At 38.1% G+C, this 14,993-nt stretch overlaps 1 protein-coding gene across 2 annotated transcripts in view; it reads left to right on the top strand.

Moving 5' to 3' along the window:
* The first annotated feature begins 4,753 nt into the window (after window positions 1-4,753).
* Window positions 4,754-14,993, top strand: part of LOC150108063 (uncharacterized) — a 111,668-nt gene continuing 101,428 nt past the window's right edge. Inside the window, exon 1 of one of the 2 annotated variants that reach the window (XM_090415565.1) lies at window positions 4,754-4,997. In XM_090415565.1, coding sequence (XP_090271691.1) covers window positions 4,990-4,997 — 8 coding nt within the window. In that variant the 5' untranslated portion in view covers window positions 4,754-4,989. The remainder of the gene's footprint in view (window positions 4,998-14,993) is intronic. The other variant, XM_090415567.1, reaches the window with a different exon arrangement.

Below are 14,993 nucleotides of genomic sequence, written 5' to 3'. Positions count from 1 at the left end.
TTCATCCCATAGGTGTTCACTAGGGTTGATATCAGAACTCTGTATAGGCCAGTCAATTGTGGTTACGGTCATATCCACAAACTATGCACTTACAACAGCCTTATGACATGCAGCATTGTCCTGCAGAAAGAGATATTGGTCAGTTCCGTAGAAACGTCACAAAGTAGGATGCATTGCAATGCCCCGAATCTTCAGATACCACACGGAGTCCAGTGTTCATGATACCCCTAACAGAGGTCTGAGGCCAAACCTGAAAAAATAGGACTATACCATCATTCTACTACCCCTATATTTCATATTTGGGTTACGAAATCCACCAGGTAACCGCCACACTCATTAATCTGCTCGTTAGAGGATGCACGTGTTTTTCGCTCCATAACACTTCAATCCCAGCTACCACGTCCCACTGTACACGCCCTTTGCACCATTGAAGACGACACTGCATGCAGATTGGGGTAATGTGTAGTTTGCATATTTCGGTCCTACCATGAAAACCCATGTGGTGAGCCGCGGTTCTGAATATTTTTTGCGCAGATTCGTTTTTCACTCATTTCCAGAACTTTCTAATCAACATCTAGGTCGAAAAATAGCTGTTTTTACAGATTATCCTTTGTGACACCCTACGGTCACGTTCGGAAAGTGTTGTAGGTAGTGGCGGCTCGTGGCTTGAAATCGTGGGGGTACTGCAACTTTCGAAATATGCATACACACCGTAGAGTTTGTGTAGCTCAGTGGATGTGGCGTTTGCCAACCACGGCGCTTGGCCGCACGAAAGAAGACTTGGTTTCGAGTCTAGTCGGCGAACAGAGGAAATTTTTTTCTAAGCCTTTTTTCGACCGGTTCCCGAGTTAGTCGATCTCTGGCACGGGCAAGCAGGTTTTTCCTCCCGGAAACTCGGGTTTTTCGTCCTGTAAACTCAAGAAAATCGACCGTAGAACCCACATGATTTCAGACATTAAATATGTTGTGTTAGGGTTAGGGACCACGAGATGGCGGCACATTTGAGCCGTCTCTCTTCACTGAGTACCGCTTAACTAGTGATAGCCTTGGGCCATCTATCTCTGATTGGTACCAGTGGAGATTGAACTGCCCACTCAGTCTCCAAAAGTTAGATGGGGCTAAATGGCCTCGCCTACTCCCCGTATACGGGAATAAAAAAGGCCTTAGCTGATTTTTTTTTTTACCGTAAGTACAGTGTCTACGTGTTTGAATAAAATAGCAAAATTTAGGTAAAAATAAAAAAAAAAATTAAACATGAAAAAATATTTTTTATTATCGATAAAATTATACAGTTTGGTTTAATTCAAAATTACTTTAAAATAAAATTCATTCCTTTAATTGTAATTAAAGGAGTGGATTTACAATTTTTAGAGATTACAATTAAATCCTTTAATATTAATGTTCAAACATTTAAAGAGACGGAGTAAACACAATTAGCACTACGAACACTCTGCTACTGGTGTAAACTGCATATAAACAACAGTGGAACTGCACGACAGACAATGCGTCATTTCGCTAATAGCCCGCATTCACTATGACGTGCATATGCAATATGACAATACGCGCATAGCAATATTACACTGTGGTAAACACAGTGCTGCTAGCGTCCTTCGCCCTCTTAAGTGCTACAAGATGGATTTTTATTATTTTTTATACAAAATAAGAGAATTGCATAGGATTGTTGATGATAAAATTAAATATCACGAGCAAATATAAATAAATTAATAAATATATTTATATATTCCGTAGTGCCTATGCACGACCCCCCCCCCCGGTTGTGGGTCGTGAACTGCGGGTAGCATTTGCACTTGACTGCTTATGCTTCCATCTCAGTATAGTGTCACTGATTGTTGACTTGGGATGGCCCGATTTGTCAGCAATTTGTGGAAAATGGCATCCTATCACAACACCTCTTTCAAACTCCATCATTCCCTTCTCGCACCCATTTCAACCATATACAGTTGCATTCATTTGGGAGCACAATATTCCTCTAGTTTATACCAGCTACAAGAACCTGACTCGTTACAGGGCGCAATGCAACTTTCCCATGGGAAAAGGTGTATGGCGACTATTAACTTCTTTCCAGGAAGTGTATAAAGATAGAATAACAACTTATCAAGGACTATTTCCTATAGTACACCACTGCTCTCCTTACATCTTGCAATCTCACATCCAAATTTTGAGTTTACCACTGCTCGTATGCCACTTTTTGATATCTGTCATTCAGCTATCCCAATCCCATATTCTGCAATGTATATGACCGTCTTACATGCTGTATCGTGTTAAAAGCCTTACCAAAGTAAAAAACGAGCATTGTGTATCCGTTCTCCTTATATACCTTAAGAGTTACCTTATTATAAAATGTGTGTAAGTGGCTCATACATCAACTTGCACTAAACTCATGCTGTTCATTCCAAAGTATAAATTATCCATGAATGTATTTCTATATACCATTTCTTAGCAACGTTTCAAAACGTACACGGCAACTTCAGAAACACCGAGTGGTGGATAAACACTCTCATCAGACTTGATACTAACTTTATGCATTGGAGTCATCATACCTTCTTTCCAATCCTCTGGAATCTGCGCTGTTCTGGAGTCAAATTTTACATTCATGTCTAAGGCGTAGCCTGTTTGCTTGAATACAAATTTAGCATGCTAAATTTTTGCATGGATGCTAATTGTGCGAATTGTCTAATTCTTATTAATTTTATCAACTTTTCCATTACCTGCTCCTCACATACGTGAGTTTCTTCATTCATTGTTGAAATAGAATCGAGCTGAATGTTGTGTATTAGAGATTTATAGCTTTTTGCAAAATGGGACCTTATCATCTGAACAATCTCTTCTGCATTTTTGATCAGCACTCAACGGATTTATTCTTTCATTTCTCATTCATTCTTTGTCTTACTAGCATAACGATAGAATTGTCCTGGTTGTCTTTAACTTTAAGAGCTGATATTTATCAATATTTATACTTAGGTTGCATTGCAAAGCTAACAAATGAAATTCCGTGAGGAATTTATTATGTGCTAAAACAGGTTTACGTATTAGTCAATCTCCGGCACGGATAAGTGGGTTTTCCTCCGTGAAACTCGGCTTTTTCTTCTCTTAAGCCCAACATAGTCGACCGTAAAACACTGTACTTCAGACAATAAGAAATCTTGCTAGGGTTATCAATCACAAGACAGTAGCCCTTGGATGCCAATTTCTTCATCGGTAACAGCTTATAATTTAGATTAGTGGTAGTTTTGGGCCAGTTATCTCTGAGTGACTTGAGATTAAACATCCCACCCAGTCTCAACATGTGCCGCCATCTCGCGGTCCCTAACGCTAACACAATTTATTTAATGTTTGAAATAGTGTGGATTCTATGGTCGATTTTCTTGAGTTAACGGGATTTCCGTGAGAAGAAAACCCACATGCTCGTGCTAGAGATCGACTAAACCAGGAACCGGTCGAAATAAGGCTTAGAAAAATTTCCTCTAGTCGCTGACTAGATTCGAAACGAGGTCTTCCTTCGTGCGATCAAGCGCAGTGTTGTGCAAACGAGCTTGCATCCTCTGCCCCAAGCCGCATGTAGCTTCACTCGAACTTATATTTCGAGTGAAGTCCTTTCTTCACCCGGTTCCCGAGTTAGCCGATCTCTGACACTGGCAAGCGAGCTTTTTTTCACCCGAAAACTAGGGTTTTTTGCATTCCGTAAACTCAAGAAAATCGATCATAGAAATCAACTATTTTATCTTTCTCTTCCTAGATGGGCAGAACAGCCTAAACACTATTTTAAGACGCTTATTAGAATGTGGTATGGCTTGTCAGACGGAAATCGGGAGAAAGAAAGAAGAAAACACCACGCACCCGAACTTGTGCACAAGTAACTTAAAATGGAAATAGGCGAAGTTTATATATTAATTCATCTTTATTGCTCAGGAAATTTAAATTAAAAGTGCAAGATTAAATAATGATTACTTATTCACTGCTCAAAAGAAAGGAAAACAACGGTGTGAGAAATCTCTTAAGTGATAACTGGATTTAGGAAGCAGGATGGAAGACCACTTGAAAAAATATGCCTGTACATCTTAGAGGAAACTCACACATACTCGAGATAGATGATGAAGAGAAAAGTGAGATAAAGAAATGAATATCCTACTGTAGTTACCAAGGTTTCTTCAGGGACCATAGTGTCAGTGAGTTGTTTAGTAATTAAACAAGTAAGAAGATGAGTAAATCATATATTCTTCTCATATATCTGTCAAATATAGATTTCGGAGAACAATACGAACGTCCTAACTGATTTTCTTTCGACCAGGGTTTCCAAAATCTAATTTGAATACACTGATCCCCCCCTCCTCCAAATATCTAGTAAACATTCTACATGTGCATTGGCCGTGCACCGATTATCTGGTAAGGGTAATCACTTATGTAACGTGCCCATCGGTTGAAAGCGAGCTATGTTTGTGATTTGATTTCTGTACTTTTCTATAGGGATTGCATTATTGTTTAAATTAAAATGATTCAGCTGGGTTGTTAGTACAGTATAGCATATAGTAAGTGGCTGTAGATCAAAGTAAAACTGAAATGTTATCTATTGCAATTTCTTATGTATATGTGCAATAAATTATAGGTACAGTATATCGTGAATAAATGGTGAGTGTTGGTCTTCACGATTAGTTTTGGACCCCATGGAGATATCCGGTTAATAATAATACTTATTATTCTGGTCTCCAGGATATATTAGATGCCGACCTCTAGTTGTGTTATTAAGTATATTGTTTGCATGTTTGTCGTTAATATTAGGTGGAAAGTGTTGTGAATTTGTATTTGTTTTTTAAATTCGTTTGTGCGCTGCCAGGTGAAGAAAGTAGTTTGATTTGGTGTTCGTGATAAACGTATAAGTTTTGTCAAATGGCGCTGAATTCATTCTATTGAATTTCTGGAGATCTGTTGAACCTTGTTTTAGATTTTGTGTAGATCGCAACATTACCAGCAATGCCAAAGTAAGTAAAATAGATTAGTTACAGCAGTTTAATTATATAAGGCGTTGAAATTCATATATATGTTAAACTGTGAAAAGGCAAATAGAATTTAGGCTTAGCAATTCCATATCAGCTGCTTCGTGGTAGCTCTTCAACAGGTTGGTTTAGTTGCTTCGTTTCTTTCTTTCTTTTTTTTTTTTTTTTTTTTTAATGTTTACTATAATTGGAAGTTAATTTTAATGTGCAAGGGTTACTATAAGATATATTCCTATTTCAATGCCTTTGCTGGGCAGATTATGGAAATAGCTATCTTATGTCATATTTTGCTAATTATCACATTTACCGATTGATAATATTAATTTAAATAAACTCAAAATCTGTATGTTTCACAAGGGACTGGTGAGTAATGTTTTTTTTTTTTCTCCCATGTAGAGTGGTAGACGCATATAATGCCTTGAAAAAGCAGTCGTTGACTCACTGCGAACTTCGCGCTTCGAACAACTTCAGAACTATGCTTCTGTCTAATCGATGTCAGTACTTATAACGGTCGATCCTTTTTATTTTGTAAAAGAAGTACGATATTTGACAATAGCATTGAATACAAGAAATGCTACACCACGATACTGTTGGACTTTGCAAAGGCATTTAACAGAATACCACATGGAAAATTATTGCATAAGTTGGAGCAAATGGACATGGATAGGGGGATGGCCGATAAACAGACATGAGGGTGGTGTATGGTGGAGTAGAATCAAGACAAATGAGGATGACTAATGGCTTAAGACCAGTACTCTTTAACATGTACATTAATAATGTATAGTGGAAGATTTGGAAGTGGAAGATAGTGTAGAACTTGAAAGTATTGTTAAAGGTAGCGAAAGAAAAGAGTGACAGAGTTAGGATGGTGAGTCTGTTGCCGTGGTACGACAGAGAAGAGTTTAGGAGGAGGGCCATAATCACAAATGACTTTATGCGCAGATTATGCAGATTGTGTGGTGTGGAATGAGTTTGATGGGCGAAAGGATTTATACAAGATGGATGGCCTGCATTTGAATGGAGACTGGAAAAACTGTTGCTGAACGAAGTGAAAATGGATGTGCAGAACCAGGGAAACTAGAACTACCAAGCAGGGGGGGGGGTGGATATGCAGACATCAGTGAGACAGTTGAGGACAAGTAATTGGAATGGGATAGTTAGAATAATGCATCAAGATAGGGGTGGGACAAAGGGACCTCTGCATTTCATGTATACTAATGCCAGGAGTATTAGGAACAAGAAGAAAGAATTTTTGGTCTTGGTTTTTCCTTGCCACAGGTTATTGGCATTAGTGAAACATGGCTGATGGAAGATGATATAGTTAGTGGAATAGAATGTGTTGGTTATAGTGTATATAGGAGGGACACAGAGAATAAAATGGGGGAAGGAGTGTTATTGATGATAGCAATTGAATTGCAGCCAAGGAGAATTGAAGTTGTATTGCAGGGTAGTGAAAAGAGCTATTTGGTGTGAGATCGAGACTGGCAGAACAAAATATACAGTTAGGTACTGCTATAGACCAGGTGATGGAATAGATGGTGGATATAGTATGCATAAACAAATTGATGAAATGAGTGGAAGGAGGGTAATTATTATGGGGGATTTCAACTATGGTAACATTGATTGGAAGGAGGAGAGGACACATGTGAGGAAGGAACTGGATTTTATGCAGTTATTAAGGGATAGCTATCTGAGACAGCATGTAATTGAAAATACTAGGGGTTTGAGAGTGCTTGGCCTGATAATAGCATCTGAGAATTTGACTGTAATGAATATGACCATTTTGTCACCTATTGGTGAGAGTGATCATAAGGTCTTGACCTGGGAGGTGGCTAAAGGTGTGGAATTTTCGATTAAGACAGGGTATATGCGGAATTACTGTGCTGGCAAGTATGACAAGCTTAGGAAATTGCTTGGTTCAGTGCCATGGCATGTAAAACTGCAAGGGCTGGATGTCGATAGAGCATGGGAGGTGGTTAAGGAGCATTTACAAGAGGTTATGGCTGATTGTATACCTAGGGTCCGAATAATAAAACAAGTAGAGGTTAAATGGAAGAATGACACCATTAAGCTTGAGCTGCAAAAAAAGAAGCAACTGTGGAGGGAATTTAAAGAGGAAGGTGACCTACAGGCCAGAAGGGTAACGAGTGTGGTAAGAAAAGCAGAAGTGGATTATGAAAGGAAACTAGCTATGCAAGCTAAAGAGAATCCTAAACAGTTCTTTCAATATGCTGCAAGCAAAAAAAGAAACTGTACATGGCAGAATGAATTTAAGGAGTGCCGATGGTAAGGAGGTCACTGAATCAGTCGATATAGTGGAATTACTGAGTGAGCACTTTTGCAAGAGTATATCATCCAGGTGATGACATTGAAAGAATGAAGGAACCATTAATTTATACGGGAATTGTGATGAATGAAGTGGAGGTGAATAGTCTATTACAGAACCTTAATGTGAATAGATCTGTGGGATTGGATGGTATACCGGCACGGGTCTTAAAGCGGCTAAAGAATTATCAGTGCCCTTGACCATGTTGTTTAATCTGAGTCTCGGATCTAGTTTAGTCCCGAAGGTGTGGAAAGAGGGGAAAATAGTTCCACTGCATAAAGGAGGATCCAAGACTACTGTTGCAAATTACCGACCGATCAGCATATCAGGAGTCGTTGTCGAGATCTTGGAGAAAGTAGTCGAGGGAAAAATGCAGAAATGGATCGACGAAAATGAGATACTGTACGGGAGACAGCATGGTTTCGTGAAGGTTAGATCATGCCTCAGTAACTTGCTCAAGATTTATAACACAGTGACGGCTGAACTGGATAAGGGTAATGAGTTTACAGTGATACTGCTGGACCTGGCTAAGGCCTTTGACAGGATACTACATGGAATTCTAATCCGTAAACTGCAACATATGGGAATGGATATAGGGTTGGGGAGATGGATAGGTGGGTGGTTGATGGAGAGATATCAGAGAGTAGTTTATTCAGGAGTAGAGTCCAAAAGACGGCCTGTGACTAGTGGTGTGCCGCAGGGTTCTGTTCTTGGACCACTACTATTTAATTTGTTCATTAACGATACAGGAAAGGATCTGAGAGGAACTGTTCATTTGTTTGCTGATGATGCAAAGTTGGGTAGAGCAATAGTAATGCACATGATGTCAAAATTTTGCAAGATGGTTTGGATAGATTGGAGGACTGGACTAAGGAGAATGGATGTCAATTTAATGTGGAAAAATGTAAGGTTATGCATTTTGGGGTGAAAAGATTAGGCAGTATACCACATTGGTGGAACTGTACTTCAGGAGATTGATGAGCCAGGGACTTGCGAGTGTTGGTGGATAGGAAGATGAAGTTTAGGGGACACATTGCAAAAGTGGCTAAATCAGCTCATCAAATCACTTGGTTGCTGAAAAATACTTTGCCGAGCAGAGACAAGCAAGTTATTGTTCTTCTACCGAGCCTTGATAAGACCTCATCTCGACTACTGTGCCGAGATTTGGTCACCTAGGTTTCTTCTTGATATGGGGAGGAGGTGGAGAGGATCCAGAGGCGAGTGACCAAGATGATAGCAGGTCTATGGAATGAACCTTATGAGAACAGGTTGAAGATTTGTGGGTTGCAGAAATTGGTTGATAGGCGGAAAAGGGGTGATATGATTGAGACATTCAAATTACTGAAGGGTTTCTATAAGATTAACTCAGAGGATAATTTTCAGAACAGGACTGGTGGTGGGAGGACTAGGGGCCATCCATGGAAACTGGGCAAGAGTGTCGTTAGCAAGGATGTTAGAGCTAGGTTTTTTACTTGGAGAGTGGTAAATGAGTTAAATAAGCTGCCAGTCTGTTGTGGATGCCATGACTGTGAATGAGTTCAAGGCAAAGTATCATAGATACCGTGTGGAAGTTGAATAGTTGTTCTTGACATGATGTTTAGGGCGCCTCCCTCAATGAGTCTAAGGCCTCCTTGGAGTTGTCTGTAATAATAAATAATAATAATCAAGTCAATGTTGTCCTTTGCCCACACTGCCAATTTATTTAAATCATCCTGTAAGATATTTCCATCACCTTTATCAACTACTGCCCTCCATGGTTTTGCATCAGAAAACAACGGAATATCCCCCTTCAAATCTTATTATTATTACGGGCGACTCCAGGGAGTGCTTAGACTCATTGAGAGATAATACCGTGTGGAAGTTGAATAGTTGTTCTTGACATGATGTTTAGGGCGCCTCCCTCAATGAGTCTAAGGCCTCCTTGGAGTTGTCTGTAATAATAAATAATAATAATCAAGTCAATGTTGTCCTTTGCCCACACTGCCAATTTATTTAAATCATCCTGTAAGATATTTCCATCACCTTTATCAACTACTGCCCTCCATGGTTTTGCATCAGAAAACAACGGAATATCCCCCTTCAAATCTTATTATTATTACGGGCGACTCCAGGGAGTGCTTAGACTCATTGAGAGAAGCCCTAAACACCATGTCCACACAACTATTCAGCATTCTCACAGTATCTATCATACCTTGTCTTGAACTCATTCACTGTCATAGCACCCACAAAAGATTCTGGCAGCTTATTCCACTCATTTACCACCCTTCAAGTAAAGAACCTAGCTCTAACACCCTTGCTAACCACACTCTTGCCCAGCTTCCATAGATGTCCCCTAGTTCTCCCACCACCAGTCCTGATCTCATTTATCTTTTTTTTAGGATCTGTAGGATTTCTATAGGATCTGAATTAATCCTATAGAAACCCTTCAGCAATTTGAATGTCTCAATATCTCCCCTCTTCCACCTATCAACCAATTTCTGTCATCCACAAATCTTCAACCTGTTCTCATAAGGTTCATTCCATAGACCTGCTATCATCTTGGTAAGACCTTGACAACGACTCCTGATATGCTGATCGGTTGGTAATTTGCAACAGCAGTCTTGGAACCTCCTTCGTGCAGTGGAACTATTTTTCTCCCTCTTTCCATCCCGTGACTAACCCAGACCCGAGACTCAAATTAAACAAAATGGTCAAGGGCACTAACAATTCTTTAGCTGCTTCACATAAGACCCGAGCTGATATACCATCCAATCCCACATGTATTCAGATTAAGGTTTTGTAATGGACTATTCACCTGCACTTCATTCACCTCAATTTCCATACAATCTATTGGTTCCTTCATTCCTGCATTATCACCACCTGGATGATATACTCTTGCAAAGTGCTTGCTCAGCAATTCAACTATATCAACTGATTCAGTTGATATAGTATCTGATGATTTGATGATTATCAATTAAATGTTGCAAAATGTATGATAATGCACTTTGGGATGAAAAGATTACATACATTATATCATATTGATGGTATTAGTTTACAGGAAATTTATGTGGCTAGAGATCTGGAGATGATGGTAGTCAATGTGTTGAAGAAACATTGACAAGTAAAGTTAGGGAGGTTATTATCCCTCTTTATAATGCTATGATTTGGCCACATGTGGACTACTGTGTTCAGAGATTGAAGAAATGGACCTGCTTAAAATATTGCAAAACCTCAATTCAACACAGCCATGCGATTATACAACATATTATTGGCCCATGTATTCCAAGAATGTGCAAAAGAATTATCTCCTCTCACCAAGCCATTTAATTTAAGCCACAGTACTGGAAAGATTGCAAAATAGTCCCATTGCATAAGGGAAGCTTCAGGGCAGAAGTAGAGAATTATAGGACGGATTGGAATATGATACTCTATAAAGGATGAACATGGTTTTGTGAAGGAGGTCTTGTCTTAGTAATTTGCTTAATCTCTTTTTATAATCAAGTGACAGTGGAGTTGAATCAGGGAAATGGCTACTCAGTTATATTGCTAGACTTTGCAAAAGCATTTGACAAGATTCTACATAGAACTCTGTTGCATAAATTGGAGCCAATGGGGATGGATATGAATCTGATGATTTGGATTAGAGGGTGGGTAATGGACAGATATTAGAGTGGTTTATGGAGGAGGGGTTCAGTGCAGGAGAAGGCCAGTGGTATACCAGAGTGCTCAATACTTGGTCCTCTGTCTGATGATTTGATAAGAAATATTCAGTTTTTTTTGCTGATGATGCTAAACTTGGAAGAGGAATGGTAAATGAAGGTGATACAGAGATCCTGCAGGAAGACTTAAACTAGCAGTTTGGGCAGTGGCAAGTGGCTGCCAGTTTAATGTGTCCAAGTCTAAGGTGGGAAGAGATCTGAAGCTGTGTACTATATCGATAGAACTAAATTGCAGGAAACTGATGAGTCCATGGACTTGGCTGTGATTGTGGACAAGGAGTTGAAGTTTAGAGGACATATTGCAAAGGTAACCAAACAGAACATCAGATTATGTAGTTGTTGAAGAACATATATGCCAAGAAGTGATATATAAGACTTTAATAAGGACACATCTGGACTATTGCACACGGATCTGGCCTCCTAGATTCTGTAGTGGTGATGTTCTGGAGAAGATCCAGAGGTGAGTGACAAAATTGTGGGAGGTTTGTGGAATACTCCCTATGAAAATAGATTGATGGTCTGTTGCCTTTAAAAATTGTTTATAGACAAAGATGAGAATACACTATAAAAGCATTTAAGTTATTAAAGGACTTTTAAGATTTATACGGAAGAATTTTTTCAGTACACGGCAAGAAGAGAGAGAACAATGAGTCATCATTGGAGGTTATTATTATTGTACAGGCACTTCCATGGAGTCGTGACTTGTTGCGGTGGCCCTACTTATCCACACAATCTGTCATACCTCTCCCTGAACCCATTAACAGACAATTCATTGTTAATGAATTGTCTGTCAATCAATTGTTATCCTATTGCACTCATTCACAACTCTCCAAGTAAAAAATCTAGTCCTTGCACTCCTACTAACCACACCTTTATATAAGTTCTAGGAATGATTTCTTGTTATGTCCCCCTCTAGCCTAGTACTGAAACATTTCCTCTTGCAGCAATCCTATAAAACCCTTTAAGTAGCTGAAATGTTTCTCTCAAGTCCTTTGTTTTTTTGCTTATCTACCAACTTCTTCAATCCACACACTGTCAATCTGCCATCATTGGGAACATTCCACAGACCACTCACCATCTTGCTCACTTGCCTCTGAATCGTCTCCACTGCTTCCTCATCCCAAAAAAACTCTGGAGACCAGACCTGAGTACAGTAATCTAGATGTGAATGTGTCAAGGTTTTATAAAGAGGTATAACTTCCTTATCTCTACTTGTTAGTGTGTGTGTATCAATAGCCAAGTAATCTTATGCACTCCCTTAGCAATATGTCCTCTAAACTTCAACTCTGTCTTCCCCCCCAATTTCGATCTTCAATTTCCTGCAGTACAGCCCCATTAATGGAGCTGTACTGCAGGAAATTTGGTACACATTCTGTAATCTATTTATCCCAGAATGCATAACTTTACATTTCCCCATATTAAACTGACACCATTATCTTTTGCCCATACTGACAGCCTATTTAAATCAGTCTGCAAGTTCTCTGCATCACCTTGATTAACTGTTACTCTACATAATTTCATGTCATTAGCAAACAATTGAATATTTCCTTTCAGGTTGTTTCCTATATCATTTATGTACAAATTAAACAGTAGTGGTCTTAGCACTGAACCTTACAGACACTGTTTTTGCCTTGATTCTGCTCCTCCATATACCACTTTTTGATATCTGTCCAGCAGCCAACCTCTTATCCAGATTACTGGTGTTGTATCCACCCCATCTGTTCTAATTTGTCTAATCTGTTAAATTCCTTTGCATTTGAAGTTGCATAAGAGCATGGTTAGCAAGGATTTTAGGACAAGATTTTTTGCTTAGAGGCTGGTGAATGGGTTGCCAGAGGTGGTTGCTTCATCAGTGAATGAGTTTAAGGAGAGGTATGATGTGTGAATGATGGCTAGCATGCAAATAATGGATTTTCCATGATAAGTCATCTGACTCCATGGTATTACCTATATAATAAATATTTTGTTTGGAGGTATTGTGATGTTTGTTGGTTGCAAAAGTTAATGAATAGGCATGTGGGAGTGCATTGGTCAGTTCATCCTCTTAAAATTACTGATGTGTGAAGCATCTTTGAAGGATTAGTATGGGAGAGAATCTCTTAGGAGAGAATGTATTAATTAATGACAGCAAATCATTTATCTGTCACAAGTTGAAGGTCAAATGGCAGTTGTATTTTTATCACAATTCTATATCTTCAAACCTGAAACAGAATTGAGGCTGGCAGGTTTAAGGATAGTATTCTTCAGGCCATACATTAAGTTGGATAGTAAAATTTTTCTAAACATTAGCATCCGTGTTATAGTAGGAGACATGGTCACTGATTACCAGTGGGAGGATATTATCTACTTAACCAGCAAGGTTCAGAATGTAGTTTTAGCTATTTAATGTCAGATGGAGGCATACAAATTGATTGTTAGTAGTTATGTTCTAAGTTTCAGAATTCTAAGGATTATAAATATGAATATAGAAGTAGCTTAGCAAATGCAGGGTTATTTATTATTACTAGAAGTTTTAACTCTGGAGGAACAAAGTTGGAAACAAAAAAATAGTATAGGACTAAGAAAAGGACCTGTAGTTGCCAAGTCGCAATTTGCACAAGCAGTATGCAAGGATATTTGATCTTGAGCATTAGATGTGCCGTGATTCACAAAGACAGTAACAGAAAGATATATAGAATCTGATCACTCATTTTATTGCATTAGTCTGGTCATGACTAATGATAAAAGTGTTTTTATTATTAGACATATTTTGTGATAGCTGTAAATGAGAAATAGTGTGTATTAAGTTCTGTGTACAAATTCATAAAATGGCAACTGAAACAACTGTAATGTAAGTACATTTAATAATGCTAAAATGGGGCAGTTAGAGTTTTCAGTAGTTCCGACTATCTAACCAAAAGATTGGTATTGTTTATTGCTAATAGCCATGAAGGTTTTATATGTTAAAAGTACAGTCTGCAAAAATTGCAACAAGCTGCATTGAATTCTGCTGAATGCTGTTTCGTTTCAGCAGTTTCCACTTACCACATCATCCATCTTTGCTGATGTTTGTAATGTATTGCAACAACTGTTAGTCAAATAATGTCCCATTAATGTGGCAGTGCACTTACCTGATGTTCTGTATGACATTAAGAGAATTTTTTTAATGCAGATTTGTCGATGACACATTTAATTAAATTGAAGTGAGAAAACCTTTTTAATGATACTAATGATTTGATTCAGGATATGGAATATAGTTTAATGATCAATATTTTTTGATCATATGTAGTAGTTAGGTTTTGGGAAGACTTAATGTGTTGACTTGTTGGGGGCGGCAGTCTGAAATTTTACAAAAAATGTTGTTTTATTTAATAACTAAAAATTAAAATAAAAAAAAATTTGCATTTGCAAATAAATTTTAATTGGTAAAAATTTAATTCACAGTTGTATTTAATTATACTTATCATATTCTCTCTCTCTCTCTCTCTATATATATATATATAGAGAGAGAGAGAGAGAGAGAGATCCATTCATTCATTTTACTTAAATGTCACAAAAACAAAAATTTTGAACAAAGACCCAAGATTGTCCTTGGTAATTATACAGATATCTAGATTATATATTTATTTTGTGTGTGTGTGTGTATTATTGTTATTTTTTTTATAGTTTGTGTTAAATGGAATGTTTTACATTTCATTGAAAAAGATTATTTAAAAAAAGAAAGAAAAAAAAATCTATTCAAAATATGATGTTCTAAGAAGGACAGAAATTGAAGAGTATAACATATTTTGGCAGGATAGGGAAGGTGAATGTAGTGGTTGAGTGTTATTCATGATAAGAGATGAATTGTGCCCTCTCAGGGTTGGAGAATCACAGTGGAAATAACATCAATGGCTTTGAGAGTACATGGTGTGAGATAGAGTTTTATAAGATGTTTATATTTAGTGGGATGTTATTATAAACCATGTAATCTTACAC

Source organism: Typopeltis vanoorti, chromosome 3, assembly GCF_054136105.1.
Source record: "Typopeltis vanoorti isolate ZY-2024b chromosome 3, IOZ_Tvanoo_1.0, whole genome shotgun sequence".
Lineage (NCBI taxonomy): Eukaryota > Metazoa > Arthropoda > Arachnida > Uropygi > Thelyphonidae > Typopeltis > Typopeltis vanoorti.
This window is presented reverse-complemented; position numbering and strand designations above follow the sequence as displayed.